The sequence below is a fragment of the Nelumbo lutea genome, chromosome 3 (assembly GCF_056320005.1).
Source record: "Nelumbo lutea isolate HS-2025 chromosome 3, American lotus-T2T, whole genome shotgun sequence".
NCBI classification, from domain to species: Eukaryota; Viridiplantae; Streptophyta; class Magnoliopsida; order Proteales; family Nelumbonaceae; genus Nelumbo; species Nelumbo lutea.
The window spans coordinates 39,486,088-39,509,048 of record NC_142686.1 but is presented as its reverse complement, the minus strand read 5'-3'; the positions used below and the strand labels follow the sequence as shown (position 1 = coordinate 39,509,048).

The 22,961-nt window shown below is 33.3% G+C and overlaps 1 protein-coding gene across 1 annotated transcript; it reads right to left on the bottom strand.

Moving 5' to 3' along the window:
• Positions 1-6,443: 6,443 nt before the first annotated feature.
• On the bottom strand, positions 6,444-14,876 carry LOC148864384 (uncharacterized). The gene is made up of 3 exons (XM_088976134.1): positions 14,317-14,876; positions 11,262-11,410; positions 6,444-7,099 (listed from the first exon to the last, which is right to left on the bottom strand). The coding sequence occupies exons 1-3, from the start codon at positions 14,500-14,502 to the stop codon at positions 6,961-6,963; spliced, it is 474 nt and encodes a 157-aa protein (XP_088832260.1). The 5' UTR covers positions 14,503-14,876; the 3' UTR covers positions 6,444-6,960.
• Positions 14,877-22,961: the final 8,085 nt, after the last annotated feature.

Below are 22,961 nucleotides of genomic sequence, written 5' to 3'. Positions count from 1 at the left end.
GCCTCCCAAGCAGCCCATGCTTCAGCAACGTGTTTATAGACGAGCATCCCATGGAGTAACCTCTGAAATCCAAAATCTTACCAAAAGGATCTCTAGCCACATCAGCAACAGCAAACATCCAGTTTTACAGCCTAGCATATTTTAATTACATCAGTTCACCTAAATTTAGAAATTAATGCAATAAGGCTGTAAATGCACAGCATGTTGAGAAGAGAACCCAAATCCTTTGTCCAAAGCATCTACGATTTCCAAGTACACAAATTAATCATGTAATTCTCAAAGGCATGCATCAGTCTGAGCTGAACTGAACTGAACTGTGAACAGAAGTGTGATTGTTATTGGTTAACCCACCGGCCGGCCGGATATGATGCTCTTCGCCACTTTGCCTTTTTGAAGTACGTAAAAGCGTGCAGTAGAAGTGCTGTTACTGTGGTTGCATGTAAAAGGTAATAAAGCCATCTATCTACCAACTCTATTATTAACTCTTCTTTTGTAGCTACGTACTACTACTACTTACTAATATATTATACAAATGTTATTGCTCCTAAAAATTATGTCCCAACAATTTCGGATCAGGTTCCGTGTTCCCACTTCATTAACTTAAAACTAGTACTGCATCCTTCAATTGTCTTCTCTTCGTTTTCCAGGAAGCCTCCCATGGAGGACCCATTTGTCTTTCACAGATAACAATAGCAAAGGTGATCTTTCACCTAATCAAAATAATACTCTATGTATACTTGTTCAAGAAATTACCACAGAAAAAAAAAAAAAAAACTCATCAAGAAGGAAAACCACAAAAATGTGGTTGTTGTCAAAACCAATCTTAAATTGGACTAGGTTTCGAAATACGAAATTACTTCTGGCCAAATATAAGTCAGAATTCAATGCCACCATACTCAATGCACATTAATTGTTAAATTGGAACTGCAAATTGCATGCAATTGTGAGGTATGAAGGAGACAGGTGGTTCAAATTCAATAGAAGAAATACAGTTAAGTTATTTTTTATTTGATGTCAAGGAATTGTTCATCCTAAAAGTTAAACCTGTTAATTAGACATTGTGTTGAAACTTAATTAATTATAATAGAAATGACAAGGATCAAATGCTTTTCTCTTTGGCCAAATATGTTCTAATGTCATCTTAAGTAACCCGTTTAACCTAACAGTTTAATCTGTTAGTTGATGTCCCTGAAACGTTTTTATTCTTTAACACATCCCCACACATGTAAGCCCATCATGTTTGAAGCATGGACAAACACATGCCCTCTCATACCTTTTGTTGAAATTTAATTGATTATAATGAGAGCCACGAGGATAAATAGTGACCACTTGGCCAAAGAGGCTTTAGTAACATGTCGAAGTAATCATTCAACCTAAAATCTTCAAGCCCAATGGGCTTTTGTGTGTGGGGGCATGTTAGAGAATAAATACCTTTTCAATGACCCCTTCTAACAGCCTAAGCTTTTAGGCTGAATGGTTCCTTGACCCTAGTATCAATGCTAATTTGACCAAGTGGTTTAGTATTCCATTTTCATGTATCATTATAATTAATTAAAGGGCAAATTTCTTAAACTACTCCTGTTTAGTTAATTGACAAACAATACCCTTACTAGTAAGGGTAGCAAAGGTAATTAGTCAATATGTAAATAGTATGATTTACATATTGTCTTGAAATACCCCTATTGTTTCTAATAATTGATATCGTCGTTAAGCATAACGGAAAACAACGAAATGCCAAATTTACCCTACTATTCCTAAAAAAAAAAAAACATCTAATGACAATTTTGAGGAAACTGAAGAAATGGCACACGCACACGCCTCAAATGATAACCTCTATCTGCACCTTTGCAACTCAGGTTGCAACTCAACAACTCTTCACGAGATACTTGTTGCAACCCTTTAAGCGAGATCATTATCTGAGTCTAGTTTTCTGGTTTTTTCGGAACAGTGTAAAGAACCCTCCCCCACTTGAGCATGTTAGCCCTAGGCCTCCCCTTTGAAAGTACGAAGGAGGAAAGGGAAAACAAAGAAATGAAAAACAAAAGGGAGAGGGTAAAGAAATGAGAAACAAAATGAAATCTCCTCCAGAGAAAGTTTATCGCACGCCTAAAAAATGTGAGCGCATCATCATCATCTCCCTCTTCACCCACCTCTCTCTCTCTCTCTCGCTCGCTCAATTGCAAGGTCCTGAGAGGTCCCAAGTTCTAAAGAACCTAGTGAAAGCCTGTGAAGAATATATGCTCTTTCAAGTGAAGAATCAACTTTAAATTTCAGTCAGTTTAAATGATTTAGTTGTTATGAACTATTAAGTTGGTCATTCGAAGACAGGAAGCTTATCATGGTAGATTAATTGCATGTGAAAAACCATGGCATTCCATGGATGTTATACAGAAGATGATTGATGTGTGCAAAAAGTTTTTTGATCTCCACTTCTTAGGTAGACTTGTTGAAATCAGTGGAGTTATCCACCTTGTCCGATTACCCACCTCCGGTCACATTCTCAATAAACGATTCCAAACCCGTGTACCACCATGTTGTGCTCCTTGTACCTCTCCAATGGCAACTTGGGTGGGATTCGTAACGTGTTCATCTCATGGATGGACCAAATGGTTCACACCATGGGATGAACTCCCCATTCAGTTGGTCGTGGATAGGACCAGTCCAAACTATATCATGGACCGGCCCTGTCCATACCTCAAATTATCGGCAACAACATTTTCTCATGGATGGGGTTGGTAGACGGTTCATTTTTGATACACTGCTTCATAGCATCCTCCAAATCCTATATATCATTTTAATGTTGAAGGTCTCCACTGCCAAAGATTTTTGCTGCTATGCTTTGCCAAATCTCTCCACCAATAGTATGCCATTATATTTGCTAGTTTGTATAAATAGTTTGGTGCTATGCTTATCTCGCAATAATTTGTTATTTTGTTTGTTTAAATATTATTTTTAATATTTTTATCAATAAAATAATAATTTTATTTTTAAATTATTTTATTACCATTTTGTTGAAATTAATATTTTTTAGTTAACATTCAATTGTCAAAGCCTTTTTTTCAATTTATTTATTATATAATTATACAAATTAGACATTTTATGATCGACTGTGTAGATCACTTCAGAAATTGTATATGAGATACATGGAATCAAAAAGTGTGGTGTGGACATGGTTCAAAGTATCGATACAATACGCCCCGTATCGGGTGTAAGTATCGTACCTTTTGAAAATGATACAGTCCGAAACACTTGTTTTCCAATTTTTATTAATAATAAAAAGCATGATAAAATCTTCCCAAAAAACCAAAATTTGAAAAAAAAAAACTAAAAAATAAAGTTTCGACCGTTTCTAAGTGCCGATACGATACTATCGAAACTCGTATAGTATCGATACTTTGAACTTTGGGTGTGGACTAGTCCACGTATACCACACCTACAAAACATCACTATGAATGTGGGTTGGTCCAATCCACACAATCTATGAACAATTTAGAACGATTGTGGACTGTGGTGTGGTGTGGTGTGGTGTGGATTGGTCTCTACTATAAGATGTAGTGCAGACTAGTCCACACCTACCAATTTCTCATTCACACTGCAGAAAACCCCCTTAGACTCCATGTCTATGAATCAGTGATGAACAGCATGCCAAACAACCTCTCTTTGTCTCTCTCTCGTGTTGCATCTTAACAACCATCGGCATTTTTTCTCTAATTTAGGAGAAAAGGTATTATTGTCATCTTCTCAGTTAATTATTATAAATAATTGAGATACTTTAAGATAGAGTTTAAAAATTAACTAAATAGTAGGGATAACTTAAAAAATTTGCCCTTAATTAAATTCTACCGTAAGGTATACATGACTCTAAATTTATGTATATTTCAAGTGTGATAGGCCCTTATATTAAGAAGCATGGCAGACTTATTCAGAGAAATTACCTAATAGTTGTTACATGGTATGAAAGGGAAAGTTGAGAGAGTACAAAAATCCTTGAAAACTTTTATTCAAATTCCTCGTCCTTTCTTATTTTCTATTAAACACAGCCTTCAGTATGGGATATTTAGTCGGTCCAGTTCTCTACGGTATAACTATTTTAGTAAAAATCACCGATTTATTACCTAAAAAATAGTTTCAGATTCACTATTAGTTCATTCATTGCCCCTTTGGAAATCCAACTAAATGGGTATTGGCGACTTCCGTCGCTTTGACCGTGCAAATGCATGAAGTTTGTCAAAGATAAAGACAGAATTAAGATGAAAGTAGTAGTTATTTTACAAAAGTGCCCTTATAAATTATGAAAGTACTACTTTTTTTCTAAATACAGTTTTATCATTTCATATTTTCTATTTTATTTTATTTTCCTAATAAGTAAATTTATCACAATCTCATAAATTTTTATTAGCTTTTTTTTTTTTTTTATTTAGCCCCAGTACCCGCGGATCCAAACCCCCACCCGTACCTCTCATATTTTGATAAATTTCTTACTGGTCACTGTTTCCAATTGTACAAATCAATAAAAATTTCTTACTTGTTCCACACGGTTTTGGACACACTCTTCACCAAGAAGCCCCTATCTGATCATTACCCCACCAACATTCGTCTATTTATTTTTTATTATAGGTTGACAATGGGTAGGTTTTATTCGGAACTGAATGGAACTGATCTTAAACTGACATTAAACCGACCCTATCGATCTATTATAGGGTAGGGTTTAGTTTCAAATTCTTAGAACCGACCCCCACTCATGTTGATTCTAGGGTCTAGGGGTTTATCCTACCCAAACCAATCCAATGAATTGACCTTGGAACCGAAATGGCCTTGAAATAAACCCCAAAATTTTTTTAAAGATGTAAAAATTTGAGCCCAAGTACTCATGGTTACAAAAGCCATGGTCTAACTTGACCATCAAGTTACTTAAGTAATTTGATCATTTGTTTTCATTTTAATATTTGCATGTGTACAATAAATAATGTAAAAGGTAATATTTATAAAATTAAATTATAATGACAAATTATCAACCATATATTAATATATTATGATAATTTACATATTAAATTACCCAATCTAATCAATAAAGATAATATAAGTTTTAAACTATATATTATCATTATTGAAAATCAAGTTTTTGAAGGACATGTTTCATTTTTTTTTCTTGAAGGAAAAGAGTAAAGATAGAACAAGTTCCACAGGTAAACCCTAGATCTGATCCCGGAACCACTAAGGGCAGGAACCGACCTTAACAATGTAGGTTCCAATTCCAAAAACCTGAACCGACCCCTATAGGGTAGAATATAGGTTCTGCCATGGAACTGAACTGAACCAACCCATGCTTACCCCTAATTGACACATCAACCAATTCACTCCTCTGCTTGTCCTGTTGATTAAAAGAATATTCAGGGCAATGAATTTTTTTATCCCAAACCCCTGTTAATGTGATGCCCAATAGCATTCCCAACAGCCAAAGTTTTTGGGATAAAAATAGGGCCTCCTTGAGCAACCTAAAACCTGATGGTGCCAACTGGCACAGTTGGCAGGTCTCTCTCTCTCTCTCTCTCTCTCTCTCTCTCTCTCTCTCTCTCTATTATATATACTGTCCACCCCACCCTAGATTAGTAATGTCTATAAATATAAAACCTCATGCCCCATTTGGTTTGTGGAAATAGGGTCTGGAATCAGAATCAGAATGGACTATTCCAATTCCAACTGTTGGGTTGAGTGAAATCAGAATCCCATTCCTATTTCTATCGGAATGGCATTCTCCCATATAAGGGAAGAGTCATTCCCTTCCCTTCTCTTGGGAATGAAATCATATTCCTGCTTATTCCAATTCCCATTTTCATTCCTATCTAAACCAAATAGATTATGAGAATAAACCATTCCGATTCTGATTCTGGCTGTGAACCAAATAGGCCCTCATGTAGAAACTCTTTTAGTCTTTACGCATTACTAAAATATATATAGACTTTTGCTAAGAGCGGGATGTTTTAATACATAGATCGGAGGACCTATAGAAATCTCAGAAGCCGCAACCTAACAACGAAAATAGACAAAACATTATGTCCTTTTATTCGTCAAGTTGTTCCTAATATATAGGCCTTTTTCACAAATGAATTAAACTAAAAGGCCCAAAGTGATGCTACCGAATTTCCTTGGCATTCTCGATTCAAAACTTCAGTCGTTGTTGGCTATCTCAACCCTAACATAATGCCCTTGGCCAAAAGGTCTACTCTATCGTGTTCTTGTCTTTTCGCATAGACCATGTATGACAATGTTTGAAGTGTTTTATGATGCCTAGGTTTGTCTTCTTCCCCAAGTTAAAATTTAGGGGTTTGGTTCTGATCAACAGTGCGGAATGTTTATGTATTTTTTTCTTGGTAATTCAAATATGTTTTTATTAACTAAACAAGCTGGTAAAAACCATGAATACCATGAGGAGATTGGTGATGTAGAGTCCCGTTGTGGACTTATAATCTCTGCTCCATACCCTTGATTTCTTGTTTAAAACTCTGGGTATACAAAACCCAAAAAAGATAATACACTTTACCTGACTTGACTACTTAATAGGGGAATGAAAAAACACGCAGAACCAAAAAATTCTCTAAATTCGACAATTTTCCTCAAATGTACAGCTATAAATCCAATGGTTGGAACAAAGCTTCGTTAAGTTGTGCTGATTCTTAGTTGTACAACAGGGGCTCGATACACTTATTTTTCTTTTATATTTAACAAAGGGGATAAAGTTTTTTGTCAAGACAGTTGATGCAAAACTCGCACTTATCAAAGAGGAGAAACAAATACCCTTTCCAGTTCTGACTTCTGTACAGGGATATAACCATCTCAAGTAGAAAAGATCAACATTTCTACAAAAGTAAAACCAAAGTATCTATTCATATATGGGAAAGGCAAACCCAATGATCTGGCATTCATTCCAAAGATTAAGATCATTGCAAGGTAAACCCAAAGTCAATGGTCTCCATTGATTCCGAAAATCCGGACTTTGTGCATGTTTGGGAACTTGGCAACCACCAGAATGAAGACAGCAAGAGTGTTGAGAGCAAGCATCGGATGTTGGTAATCTGTTGTATGCGAGGCTATCAGGTACCTGTCACAAAAACAAACATTCCACATAATCAGGTTGAATCATACAAGTACCTCAAGAATTATATTTGTTGGATAGACGATTATGGTTAATATACTAATAAGCCACAACTGAAAATAAATCATATACAATTATACGTGTATCACGCATGCCTTCTAACTTGAATACGTCTTAAAAGCATTAAACTAAATACCTTCTCATAGTTTACAACAATGACTGGGAAAAGCCTTAGAAAAACTTAAGAACTAAAACCCAAAGCAACAGCACCCTCTCAACCTTGCCTACGGAAACATTAGGACCTGGTCAGTGATCATTTGCCATAAAATAAATGCAAGACCCTCTCCTTCCAAATGCACCAACATGAAGCAAAAGAAGGTTAACTTGGATGGCGCCCCTAGCACAAAAATCATCGCCAGCCATGAAATCAGGCGTGAGACACCCCGAAGGCTCCTTTTGGTTGCAGTGCAAATATGAACCAGATATACATTTTGCACCCAGTTTAGTTTTGCATCTGTTTGTTTGTAACTATAATTTGTGCTCTTACCTGATACAAAATTTGTACTAATCTCTTACTTGCACTCACTAGCAGTGTAAATTTTACATCTCAAAAACTGATACAAAATTTACATCACCTTCCTCCTACTTCGGTTCCAAGTGAGGACCATATAGATATAATCTTGCTTCCTACCTCACCCCCAAACAAATAACACGTCTACTTCCATTCTCTTTGCATACAAGGTTGCACAAATAACCCGACAAACCAGAATTTACATTCAGCCTATATACACTTCCCATGCATTCACACCAGTACAAATGAAACTCGCAGTGCAACCAGATGAAGCCTAGGAACATTGGGAGGGGCTTTCACACAGCCCATTTGGGAGGGGCTTTCACACAGCAGCTTCTGGTATTGAAGGATGAGCCCCCACACGGAAAGTCTACAATCCAAGTTTGGTTAATAAAAACAAGAAAACCAAAAAGCAAGATTATACTTTCTGTGAAGATAGTTTTAGTTAGAAGTGACTCAGTCGAAGCTCAACCAAAGCTGAAGCCCTCCCAAACAAGCTTCTACTATCAATTGAATGGACACAGAAAATGGGACCAATAATCATCCACCCAAAACCATGCAATAGTGTCTCTTGGACCGGAGAGGAGCTTTAGATCAAGACAAAGATAAGTTTGAATTAGATCCGCGCCTTGTACATCACACGAGAAAGAATGACAAACTTGGTTGCCGTTTGATAACAGCTGAAGTGGCTCAACTGATTGACTTATTGTGACGTTTTTTAATTGATAAAGTAATAAAAAATTCAAGAAAATAGTAATCAGCCCAACTTCACTTTCAGCCATTACGAAGCTTCCAACCTCCTGAATAATATTATTCACCAAAAGACAATGCAACAAGTGATTCAGTTCAGCTACTACTGGTGATACCAAACTACCCCTTGGCATTTCATATCACCATTTATCTGTCAAATCAGAGAAAATTTTGTAGTACAAACCATGCCATATATTTGCACATGGTATCCAAAATCTATATTACTATTTCTGGTGGAATTTATGGATCAATGATTTCATGGAGGACAAAATACCAGATCTATTAAAAAATACAAGAATAATTTAATCTGGTTACCAGGGAGGGAAATTTTTGTTTCAGATAAAACACCTAGGATCCTGGTTAGGGCAACAAATCTGTGGAAGGTAGGAACATTCCCAACAATCCAACCTAATTCCCTTAGAGTTCAACCAAACAGAGATTTGATCCCAACTGCTAGGGGTTGGCTAACAAATCTTGACTTGCTAGTGCACACTATCAAGAGACGATTCTTTGTCAAGTTGTAAGTCTTTACACAAGTCTCTTTAGATTCATGTCTTATTGAAAGATTGAAATTTAGACATTCTGTACCCAAATGATATCTAAATAGAATATTAACATCCTTTAATTTTTTTGAAGATAAATAAAGAAAATATTTTATTTCATTGCTAAAAATAAAAGATTACAGCTTAAATATGGTGACATAGAATGAAGGAAAAAAGCATAGGCAATTGAATGGGATTCAACTAAGACAAAGGTAACAATCTTTGGTTCAGCGGGCTGTGGAAACCAATGATTAGATTCCATACCAGAGAAAAAAATACATGGGGCCCACACCAAGAGGTTGAATGATTGTGGACCCCATGTATTTTAAGACTGGTGTGGAGTCTTATCTTTGGTTCCACAGCCTGCTAAACAGCTAAAGCGTTCAGCTAATCCTATCTTGAAACAAATAGGAAGAAAGAGAAGAAATTAGAATAAATTTCTGATTAAAACAATAGGGTTATCCTTGAAATTCAAATTCATTCCAAAACTCTAAATAAATTCCTCCCGAGAGAGAGAGAGATCCACCCTGCGCACACTCAAAGAGTAGAAAACTTTCTTCATTCTACCATTCACTACCCAGTAAAAAGTGTTAGGAAAAATAACTATCCATAGAATCAGATAGCCCTTTTTACAAATTAAAAAAAAAAACTAAATCCTAATCCTAAATTACTATACAAGAAAATTAATAAGACAAATAACAAAAGAAAGACAGAACAAGATAATAACAAGCCAAAAAATAAAGGGGACAAAGTATCTGCTGGATAATAGCCTTGTGTGGTGGACAAAAGACATTTCTTTTGACTAGATATGGTAAAAACTAGAAATTACTCGATGGTAAATTTTACATCATATTTTTTTTCTGTCCTCTCATTTGCCTCTTTTGTGAGTTTTGACATGAAATTTAAGACAACGTAGCTGCACTATATGCAATCAAGAAGGATAGGAAATGGCTCTTATATAGAGAAAGAAAAGAGATGATGCTTATTTCAAATAAAAGAAATAACACTAAGAGAACAAACACAAAATAATTGAACTCATATAGAAAACCACCTGTAAGCAGCAGTACTTGTATAAAAAGTTAAAAACTAACGGAGGCAGGCACATCTATACTCCCAAAACTTCCACTTGCATGTGGCTTTATATGCACAGTAGTGACTTGATAGCTTTAGAATGATATTTGTCATATTTCAATGTTACAATATCATTCCTAACGCATCAATGATTTAACATGAAAACCAATTATTTTCACTTATCAAAGATAACACCCGCAAGGTCCCATCCCTTTCTTTCTTAATAATCTCCCAGAATAGTTGATATACAGATTTTGTGCACAACATTGTTTTTCACTAGAATACTAGAAACCTAATGGAGACATCAAACGGCGTCATGTTTTCTAGCATTTCTTGGTATAATTTACATAAAAGAAAAGTATCAGTAAAATTTACTTTTTAATTCATATCAATGCATGGTATACCGCATCTGGTATACTTTTAAGTTTTGATTATCTCATTTAATATTCATTCTCTTTTGATTATACAACAAAGGGACGATATATATTAAAAGAAAAAAAGAAAAACCTCATCACCCCCTGCCCCAAGGATTAAACATTGTCCAAGCATAAAGACAATTACCACTAACTTTTGTTTACTCGATCTTTAGAGAATTTAGTACATGTACGGTTTGTTAGGGCTAAACTGCTTGGAATTCCATTCACAAGTTCAACATTAAATGCCCCTAAAAGGTACATCTTTTCCTGTCAACTTGTTTTTGAATCTTCCTACTGATTTTTTTTTCTGATCAGAAACTATTCTTGCTAATCATTGGTTGACTTCAACATTTTCTCTCCCAATAGCTAACAAATTTTCCGTATTTGGTTAAGAAAACTACTCAATGGCATCAGGGATCACATTATCCATCATTATACAGGTCAGAAGAAAGAGTACATAGTCAGCCCTTTAAAACAATGCCATTATCATACGTAGGTCAAACCTTTTCAGATCTTAAAACATAGATCTATGTTCTGCAAATTTTCTTGTGAAACTAGCATGCTTCTTTTTCTGGTCATGGTCATGGTCATGGAATAACTTTCAAGTAACCTGGACCTAAAGCATCCTATAGTTGTTTTCAGATAACTCATAAAAATAACACAAAGGATTTGGTGATCCTGCAAATGCATCTTCCATAAACTATCATCTTCTATGTACCAATGCACTAATACAGACAAATACGAAAACATACACATAGATGTATTCAGATTCACAACTGGCAAATGTACTAGGGCCAACTTAATAGAGGTATACTCACAGAACCACAGGTACGACAGTCAGGAACTTTCTATTGCGAGTAAGCTGCTTTCCATTGTCTATCTGCTCCCACCAAGTCAATCCATTATAGATACCTTGATCTTCAGCAAATGGAGTTCCCTTCTTCCAGTGGAAGAAGTGATAAGTGACCTGAAAGAAGAGGCATATCCTTAAATCAACATATATGAATGAACCATCAGAACTGCATTGTAGAATGTAACCTAAACACTTAATTACCAAGTATGACTAAGTACAAGGTGGGTAACTCCAGTGAGATAAAATTCTAGCATGGATAAGATAAGCACACAAAATGGCAGATATAGTAAAACTATATTAGGAGAAGTGACCAAATGGACAGGTTTACATTTGTATAAAGTAAAACCTCATTGTCCCATATGATCTATTCCAATCAAACTAAACCATATATAGTCTACCATATCAATATCTAAACTTGGTGAAATAATTAAGTGCATAGACACAATTATGTAAATAACTCGTTCATTTTATTGTTAACAGACCAAAAGAGAATATTTATCATAAGAAATCATCCTTTTAACCTTCTTGCCAAATTTGACACCTGACTGGTTAAGTTAATCAGAGCTTTTTTTTTATGAAAGAAAGAGTAAATGAATTTATTCAAAAAACTAAAGAGAAGTTAATCAGACCTGAAAGAGTTCTTTCCTTTCTTCCTACATAGTTCAATAGTACAGCTGCACCCATGCATCTCCAGTTCTCCACAATAACTTTCTCTTCCTGTTGGAAGATAGCAGAACAAGGGATTGCATATCTAAGTCCATCAATAGTTGACAATACAACTGGAAACTCTGATCAAATGAGGCCCCATCATCATCTAAGATTCATCCCAACTATATGGAGTTGGCTACATGAATCCTGTTTCACCATTCCATTCTGTTTAGTGTCATATCCATTGTTAAATTATTAGCCTTTAAACCATTTATTACTACTTTAACCCATGTTGTTTTTGCTCTGTCCCTAGCCCTTCTAGACCTTTCAAGTTGCAGCAGATTGCTTCTTCTTACAGGTTCAGTAGATGGTTTTCCATATATGTCACCAAATCATCTTAGTCTACTTTCTCTCATTTTATCACCTATTCTGAGGTTCTTTCCAATGAGTTAATTTCTGATCCTATCCTTTCTAGTTTTTCCACTAAACCATTTCAGCAATCAGCATATGCATCAAGTTGATATTCAGTTCCCTCTTCCAAGTTGAGGGTTTTTTTAGTGAATCTATCCAAGATCAGAATCTAGAAGGCTCTCTAACAGGGCTTACCACCAAGAGGAAGCCTATATAGCTGAAAAGAAACTTACAAGGAGTAAGACACACAAAACATCCTAGAATACTATGATAGAAAGGCATTCTGTAATCTAATCCTCATCGAGATGCTTTTCCTCATATTTACTTCAAGGTTGGAGATACCCTCAGGATTTTATCATTGGTAAATTGAAAATGGGTCATGGGGACCTCAGCCACAACTTTAAAGCCCATGATAAGGCCAACACTACTGACATAGGTGAGAGAAGGTCACCTCACTTCAAGCCTCAATCCCACATTTATAGGGAAGACATCCTTAGATGATCCATCTACAGGGATATATAATTGAGCAGTAGAAAGACAGCTGGCCCCTGCTGCATTCTCATTAATTCTCCCAAAAACCTAATTTTCCCAACAAGATCCACAGAAGACCAACTGACATGGTCATATTCCTTCTCCAACTCCATCATGCACAGAAAAGATCTTTTTTTTTTTTTTATCAGCAACACACTTGCACGGTAAAACTCTCAAGTCCTAGGCTTGTCACTTATTCTCCACATATTTGCTATTAATTTCTAGTCTACAATATCCTACCCACAGAGGAGAAATCACCAAATCTGTAACCTCTCTAAGAGGTCAATCAGCTCATAAAGCAAACTAGGAAAAAAAAAGAAAGAAATACAATAAACAGATATTTCTAAGATGGACATCTTCATGATACAACAACAAACTTGTGCCACTAGCATGCCATAATCTTTCCTATGCAAACAACATATGCTCAAGACACCAATCAGCAGTCAAAAGATTAAGACATTTAAGTATGGCCAGAAATGATAAATGTTCTCTTAAATATAGTGCAATTTGGAAAAACATAACTGGAGAGGTGAAATGAGGGACGTAGCAGATTTCACTTAGAATTGACTAGAATCCAAATGGTACACCCATGCACAAGTCATACACGATGACCTCAATATTGAAGATTCTCAATCAACTCCTCACATTCCAAGAGACTAGGAAAAGATTACAGACTACTGATTCTATTTACCTTCCTCACAAACTCATATGACTAACATTGTGTATTACAAATTCATATGACTATCAAAATGACAAAACTAGAACAACGTGTTTGCATCCATGAGACCACCAAGGATCTATCATAGGAACATATACTTATTACCTTCATGTATATGTTTTACTTCAACGGTTCAACCACCTCTTAGCTAAGAGACTAATCTTACAAGAAGGTGGGGATAGGATGAAGTAAAGCATGAGAGGAGAGATGCATGATAACTGCCAGAATGAAGCCAAATATTATTGTAAAAACCATTATTTTCAATTTTGATACACGTAGGAGCCAAATTCCGGAGACATGAAGCATCAGCTCATGAGATCAACTGCCATAACATCTAGGTTACAAGCTGTATTCTGAATCCACAGAACCCCGCTTCCTGATATTTCTCAACAGAAGCCCCAAACATCTACAAAAGTAATTAAATATCCACAAAGGAATCATCTCTCAAAAATAACACCTACTCGAGAAATGGTGTCCTCAAAAACAAATTCGCAACCATGATTCAAAATTACAAACATATAAAACAGAGAAGGAGAACAAAAACAAAAAATAACAAATCACCGCCGAAGAAAAAAAAAACGAAATCAAACCTAAAACCTAACCCTTGAAAGATCCAAATCACCACAATAAAAGGACAAATCCAAATTCGAGATGGAAACCCTAGTGCGTCAACAACAGAGAAATAATGAAAAAGAGATGAAGAGATGCTTACGATGAAATGGCAAAGATTGACAGTAGTCCACGCCATGCCAGGGGTGCATCCGAAGAGGGAAAGCACCACGAGCCACGAGAAGAAGAGGATCAAGATGTACGTGGTCCATACACCGGGGTACATGAACCACTCAGTGTTCTTGTTCAGATCTGGCGGGGGCACCGCATGAACGTACAGCTTCGACATTCTCTGTATTTCTTCCCTACCACAGGACGAAAAATCTCAATCCACATCCACCATTAACGACACGATCAAATCCCCTAGATCTATCTATCTACTCGATTACACAAGGAAAAATATCAACAGAAGCAAGACGAGATGACGCGTGATGCGAAGGGAGACACCATGAGAGGATGATTGAAGAAAGAAAGAAAGAACGAAGACAGAGCTACAACTTGAAACCCGCAAAAAGATAAACGAGAGGAGGAAATCGGATGTTATAACATAGGAGCAGTATAGGGTGATCGGGTGACCGGTTCAGGCCGTGACTGAACGTTTTTGATATTTTCATTAATACTCCAGTTTACTAAAATACCCCCAAATATCATCTCTTTGATCATGACAATATATATATATATATATATATATATATCTATATGATCTGGCATCCCGAAAGGACCTGGACCTGAAAGGCTGGACCCGGTTTGCACAAACGCCTTCTCTTGAAGTTGAAATTCTATCGAGTGGCGAACGAAGGGTCATATTCTGGAGATGTGGAAGTTGAACTGCAACGTTTAACGATTTTTTGACATTTCACCCACTTTAATTGATTGACGTGTTGAAATCAAAACTTTATCTTTTGCCACGTGGCAAATAATTCAAAATATTATCATGCAGCATTTAAGGGTTAGTTAAGGATTAGTCAAATTGAAAATACAAAACAATCTACCGAGAAATAGGGATATACACGATGCAGAATTCTGAATTTCAGCCCCTCTCTCCCTATCTGTAAATTCGGTATCAATTTACGGTCAGATGCATTTCCCTGTAATTTGGGCCTAGAAAATTCTGATCTGATTGGTACTTCTCCCAAGAATATATGAAAATTGCATCAAACCCTCAAATTCATCAATTAAATTAGGTTGGTGACCGCCTGGGCCTAGAGATGCTAAAAAGAGCTAAAGATATTTTTCGGAGAGTGATTTCTACACGTCTCCATTCATTATATATTTATATTAATATTTTTCTATAACCATATTCCTTTGTTGTTGTGAGGAAGCATACTCATTTAGTTATATATATATATATATATATATATATATATATATATATTAGAAAAAAAGTCTAATACTGCTTTTAGCAAACACTGGCTTTTTATCTTTCTAGTGTTCAGAACCCCCTTTATAAAAAAAAAAAGAAAAAATGGGATACGACATGCCTTCATCATTTCTTTATTTTGAAGGTCTTGCTTGAAACATCATCTACAACGCCTGCTAGAAAACTACAAATGTTTGGGAGAGATCGACAAGGCAAACAGAATTCATATAACTGATCACATTTACCCCTGGATAACGATGATTTTAGCAGTAAGGCTAAAAGGGTGACTATTCCGTTTATTTGATTAAAAACTGAATTGAATAAATTAAAAATTTTTAAATAAAATTAAAAAGTAAAGACTGAACCAATACCAAATTATAGAAAAATCAAAATAATTAAAGCCAAATTTTTTTGTTCAGTTTTTGGTTATTTAGGTTAAAACCGAATTTTAATAATATATATACTATATTATAAATTCTGAAAGAAAATTTTAATATATTATATATTAATATAAATAATATAATATATTATAAATTACATGTTACATATCATATACTATATATTATATATTACATCAAAGATCAATTAATTTGGTTTTATTCTGTTAACCGAAATTTTAATTTTAAAAACTAAAATCGAAAATCAAATTAACCAAAACCCAGTAAAACTGAACCAAAAGAAAAATGAAACCAAAATTTTCGATTTAGTTATTCAATTTTAACCGATCGATCAAATTACGCTCACCCCAAGATAAAAGAAACTATGTAAATCTGCGTTTAGACTTGAAGGAATGAGGAGACGAATTAGACTTTAGATACATTTGAACAAGGTGTGCCAATTATTTGGTTGGTAAGGTTTCAAAGTGGTTGTAATGGACACCTAGGACCGAGTCCCGGCTGCACCAAGGTTGGGCCGATTAGCATAGCTGATATTGGATAGGTAGGGGCCAGGGTCAGGATTATCACACGTCATGATGGGCTTAACCTAGGCGAGCCCAACCCGTATTGCATTCCAGAGTCCAGACATATAACATAACATTGGTTTGTTTTCGTCTTGGAACAAAGTTTTGGCATATTTTTTACACGCAGTATATGCACATGAAATTTGATGCTATTGTGTGTAAGCTAAGCTTTCAATTCATGGCCCAATGAGCAAGAAAACTAAACTGGGCCCTACCAATTTGTCTCAAAACAGGCTGCTCATCACGGTGAGATGAGCATGATTTCTTCACACGGTTGCCGGGGGCTCAGCCACCAGCCCACCACGTGGGTAAACTTTTCTTTAAAGCAGTGGTTTGTGAAAACAGGCTGCTGCTAATCATGGTTTCTTACCACGGTTGCCGGGGGCCTCAGTCACCATTAGACTGATCCACCACAAGAATGTAACAGAGAGAAAAATAGAAGTGATGGAGTTGTTTAGAATGTATGGAGTATGGGCTATCATCGGTCAACAAGGAAGCGATCTGACTCTTTTTCTTAGTCCAAATTAATGGAAATTGGGCGTTTGATATGTGGAAGTCGATGTTCACACACTTCAATTTACCTGATTTAGACCATTATTTCCCAACATTTCGTAGTTTTCAAAATAGCATCTATGCCAAGTGATATTTAATATAATCCATATCTATATCTATATCTAATGAGAGTGTAGAATTTTTATTTGACTAAAGTATTTTAATTTTTTTAATTTGGTTATAATTTACATTTATTCTATTTATATCTATATCTTATATCATTATACAGAGTAAAATCATCACAAGAGAATGCCGTTGTTGGAAAATTTGAATATGTAATTTACTATTTATGTAATAACGTCATCATGGGGAGATGTTTGATTACCTGAGAACGATTTCATGAATATACGAGAAGGGTATTTTTGGCATTATGTAATGTTTAACTGATGGAATACTAACGGATGAACCTAGGAGTCTATTTTTGAAAGTTTATGGTACTCAAGTGTTGTAATTGAAAGTTTAGGGTAATTACCTATCACTACCCCAAAGTACAAGGTACTTATCTATAATTTACCCTTTATTAAATCATATATTTAAGTTATTAACTCCCATTAACATTTATTTAATCCTATTAATACCCCTATTTTTGAACTTGATCCCTCTATAATTATGAGGGCATAAAAATTAAGGGAGAATTCCCGATAGGTACCCTATACTTTAGGCTGAGTGTTAATTTAGTGCCCAAACTTTAAAATATGACAATCTAGTACCCGAACTTTCAATTTGCAACGATCCAATACCCAACATTAACTCACCATCAATCAAAATGCAACAAGGCATAATTACCCACCTGCAGTTTCAAAAGCAATGCATGAATTAATTTTCGAAATGATGAAAATGACCTCAGTTATAATCCTTTCTCTTCAAGTGGGAACCACTATTCACTCACTCTGTTATTTGAAATTCCGAAGAAGCCAGTTCCTCACGCTGGTGATGTCAAGCGAATGCGACACTGGAAAAGTTGAAATCAACGCCCGAATTCGATGCCAAAAAAGTTGAAATCAAAGAAACCAGTGCTCTGATCTATGTATTGTGGAAGAAATTGTCGGAAGGCGTATCCTTTTTTTAACTTAATTGTTGCCGGAGAAGACGACTCTTGTTGCTGGCACCAGAAGAGACAACCAAGGTATGGTTTTTTGCTATTATTTTCTATCATTATCTATGCTTTTCTAACTGTCTTTATATTACATCGACTTGTGCTTAATTTTAATGCAAGATTTTTTAGGGTTTTTCATTCCCTTAGTTGTAGACACATGGTTAGGTATGACCGAGATCGATGAATGGCATATATTTTGAAGTAGGGTTTAAGGCTTGTAGACATGGTTTGATACGTTCGAGATGGATGAATGACATATGTTTAGTAGGGTTTAATTAGTTCTGGTATGATAAAGATTTTGATATTGGAATTTCTCCTATTCATTCATCTCTCAAACTCCTTTGTATGGGAATTTTCTTGTTGGACAATATACCGATGGCCAACACACAATCATTAGAAAACCGAACCATTTCATGTTTATTCTTCTCTCAAACACCAACAGTTACAAAATCGAAAATTTTGATTAGTGGTTACAAAACCAAACCATTTCATGAATTCGCTTCTAGGTTATTTTGTGACAAAATAACATTAAAGGAGGAACATTTTCTAATCAATCTATAACTTTTGTAGACTTCCTTTCTAATTTCTATAAATCGAATAGTGAGAATAAGTAAACCAACAAGTTGGGACTATTTTCTCCTTGATACTCGGAAATTGGAGTGGAGTCCGTATGAAAACTCCACTAGTACTGTGTGTGGTTATGGATGAATAGATGTTAGGGGAGAAATGAGATCAATAACAAGTCTCTTTTCGATAAACTGATCATATGTTATGGGTAAAGCTTACCACATTTCTTCGTTGTTCCTTCAACTTGCACATGAACAATTGACTCTCTTCTCCTTTGTCATTTCTTCAACCGAGTTTGAAAAGAAATGGATGGAATGGGCTACACTCACTACCCTTGTTTTGTCAATAAATGGTCAGAGTTAAGTGAAATTTACCACCTACGCATGCTAGGAATGAAGAGCAGAAGGCGAGTCTAATCTCTTCTCTCGTTCCTTCAACCCAGATTGAAGAGAAAGGGGATTAGGGAAATAGGAAGGGAAAAGGGCAAAACGATCTGAATCTTTTCATAAAGGTTAGTTTTGGTATTACAAAAATGTTTAAATCAAACCTGATCTTATGTGATGGTTCTGAATGACAGTGACTTAACATTGGGTATTGGATCATCGCAAATTGAAAGTTCGGATACTAGATTGTCATATTTTAAAATTTGGGTACTAAATTGGCACTCGACCTAAATTACAGGGTACCTATCGAGAATTTTCCCAAGATATAAATTGAACGACTACATTTCATTGAAACCCAAATTAATCATATTAAAAAAAATAAGTATGACATTTTTATTGGTGATAGAAATAAAATACAAATTTAAAATCAACATGAAAAAATGGAATTATTTTCCTATTTGGTGGTGAGTCAACAAGTCAATACCTTTGAAAAAGAACCAACCCTCCCAATAATAATGGCCTTATTAGTCACATGATAAAAGTGAATACTTTTTTTTTTTGATAATAGAGACTTAATGGAAAGAACCACTCTCAAAATATTTTTTTTTTCTTGAAAAGATAGGTGAACATTTGTCATAGCTAAGGCTTTCCTTTAACATATATACTGGTCGTGCAATACATAGGCTTTGTTAATTAAATTAACAAAAATTAACTTTTTATATTAATCCAAAAGTAATTTAATTATTTTTATTATTAGTTATAATGATAATCACTTTTTTTTTATTTTTGTTTATATTGTTAAGTAAATTTGAATTATTTTTATTATATTTAAGTTAATTTTATATGGACTTTAAATTAATAAGAATCAAGATTAAAATTAATTTATTTCTAAATGGAATTTAAAAGGATGGTTGAAACCATAAATAGTACAAATCCATATATATATATATATATATATATATATTAAAACAAGGAACTCTAGAAATTTTCTCATTTTCTTGAATTTTTATTTTTTAATTCCATGTCATTTTTCAAACAACCAATGAGATTCACTTTCCCAATAACCTAAATAATCTCTTCTCCTAAAATTTCTCCTAAACTACCTCCCCCACTTTCTCCAAAATTATCTCTAATTCCTATTTATTTCCAAAAGCATCTCTAATTTAGTAGAGAGTTTCTCTCTTAAATTAACTCTAATTCCTATTTATCCTCTCACCTACTTTTTATCTATATCTACCTAAAGAAAGTTTAGACTAAAAAAACTTAAGAATTATTTAAATATTTCAAGAAAGTTATAAAATAACTTAAAAATATTTATTAAAAACACAAAATAAATTTATATTTTTACAAAATATATCATGAAATTAAGTACTAACAATTTAAATTATGTTTATACAAATTATCAATTTAAATGTTTTTCAAATATTTAATAATATGCAATAGATTTAAATAAATAAAATTCAAATAATATAAAGTTTTAAATATTTTATAGATTATTTAAATATTTATCATAACTAGATTTTAAATAGTTAAAATAACGAAATTATGTAATAAATTTAAAAAATTTCTTCAAAGTAGAAAATTAATTTAACATAATATTGAAATTAACAATAACTTAATATAATACAAAATTAATAATGAAATTATGTAATAATAGTATAAATTATGATTTTATGGATAATTAATTTCAATAAATAATTAATATTTTAAAATTTATATATTTTACATATTACTTAAATATTTAAATAACTAAATATTTTAAATATAAAAATACTTAACATAACTAGATTTTAAATAGTTAAAAAAATTATGTAATAAATTAAAAAAAAACTGAAAAATAGAAAAATAATTATAACATAACATTGAAATTAATAATAATTTAATATTTTTTTACATAATATTGAAAATAACTAATTTCACTTGTATCAAGTAGTAATACGAGAAAATAACTTTCAAAAAATTTAATATTTATTAATAATAATTTTAAACTCGTAATTTATATTTAATATATAATTATATATAGTAAAATTAATATTTATTGTATTTTAGTAATTATTTATTGTTTTTTGTTATAAATGCATTTTCATTGAATACGTATAAATTTATTTTGATTTGTTATTTAACAAAAAACTTTCAATAATTGTTGGAGATTAAGCTACTATTATTAAAATATTTAAATTTAATTTATTGTACTTATTTTGTTTATTGTATTTTTTATAACTTATTGGATAATATTTATTAGAGATTAAGCTATTATTTGAGATTATACTATTTATTGACTAATTAAGTTAATATATTTTTAGTACTTATTGTATTTTTGTAATTATCAATATATTTTCAATAATTGTATATTTTTGCTATAAATTTTCAATAATTATTGGAGATTAAACTATTGTTATTTATTAGAGATGAGACTATTAATTTAGCTGAAATTATGACTGTTCATAAATTGGTTCGGTTTGGTCGTAGGTTATTTGGCCAAGCAAATTGACTTGATCATGTTGGAGAGTTGGTTAGCTGAAATCGACTGACCTTTTGTGAAAATCGACCCAGTCAAGTTTTACCGGTTTGGGTTGATTTTTTTATTTGGTTAATTGGTTCAAAAGATTTAAACTTAAAAATGTAATTTAATTTTAAAAATTACAATGCAATTATTAAAAAATAAATTAAAAAATTAGATTTATGATATAAAACATTTTAAACTAAGAAATATGAGAAATTTTCCACTTCTCCATATTAAAAATTATATTTAAAATATAAAATATTAATATATATCCATGGTTAGGTTGTTTGATTTTGGTCGGTTTACAAATGGCCAAAGTGAAATTGATTGAGATTGGTTGAATTGGGAAAATTTTGAACCAAAGCCAACCTAAAATACTAGAAAATTGATCAACTCGAGCTATGTTCATCTGGTTGGTCGATTTCATCAGTTTGATGAATAAACCTAACTGAAATTAATTATTGTTATTTTTGTATCACAAGAAATTTATTAAAAATAGTATATATAATATGAATAATTATTAATTATTTAAAAAGTTGAAAATATAAAACAATTGTATACTCTTATGTGTTTCAATTATGATCATTTAGTAGAACACACCTTATAATTTTATATATTTACTTAAACATACCTTATAGTTTTCATTTTACTAAAACATCCCATATATTTTACAACTTAATTATTTAATCAACATTTCATTAAAAAGTGTTTGCTGTGCCATTATGCCTGTGATTTTTTATTTCAAAAATACCCTTAACACTTTTTTGAACAAAAAAAATTGACCAAATATAGCTAATAGAGTGGTTTCCCTTGTCTTATTAAGGGTAAAAATGGTATTTTTATTTTTTGATTAAATTTATTTAAATGAACATTAGGGTCAACACTTTCATTTCCACTATCATCTAATGGAAGATTGATTAAATCCATTACAAATTGTAAGTGGTGTTTTAGTAAAATGGTAACTATATGATAGATTTTAATAAATCCATGAAATTATAAAGGGGTATTTTAGTAAATGACATTTTCTATTGTTTAGCTTTCGCTTAATAAATTCCATTCATCGCACGAGTACCCGTTAGTATATATATAAAGCAAAGCAATCCACATCATCATGTTCTTCCTTTCTCCCTTCCCCCTTTCCTACTTCCTTCTTAACTCTCTCTTAATTTTCTCCATTACCCCTATTGAGCCCTCTCATTAAGCCACATTAGCAAGGCCCTCCTTGCTCCTATTAGTCCCCACTTCATAATTACCTAAAAATCTTCTTAAACAAGACATTTACTATGCTTTTAAAAATAAGGTATCATCATAACCAAGAAAAATGCA

What these genes read in the sequence shown, in the direction of transcription:
- LOC148864384 (XM_088976134.1), bottom strand. Translation starts at nt 14,502, where the DNA reads ATGTCGAAGCTGTACGTTCATGCGGTGCCCCCGCCAGATCTGAACAAG. An exon ending in TCAATCTTTGCCATTTCATC is followed by an intron (nt 11,411 to 14,316) that starts GTAAGCATCTCT and finishes CTCTTCTTTCAG; the next exon opens with GTCACTTATCACTTCTTCCA. An exon ending in ACTGTCGTACCTGTGGTTCT is followed by an intron (nt 7,100 to 11,261) that starts GTGAGTATACCT and finishes TTTTTGTGACAG; the next exon opens with GTACCTGATAGCCTCGCATA.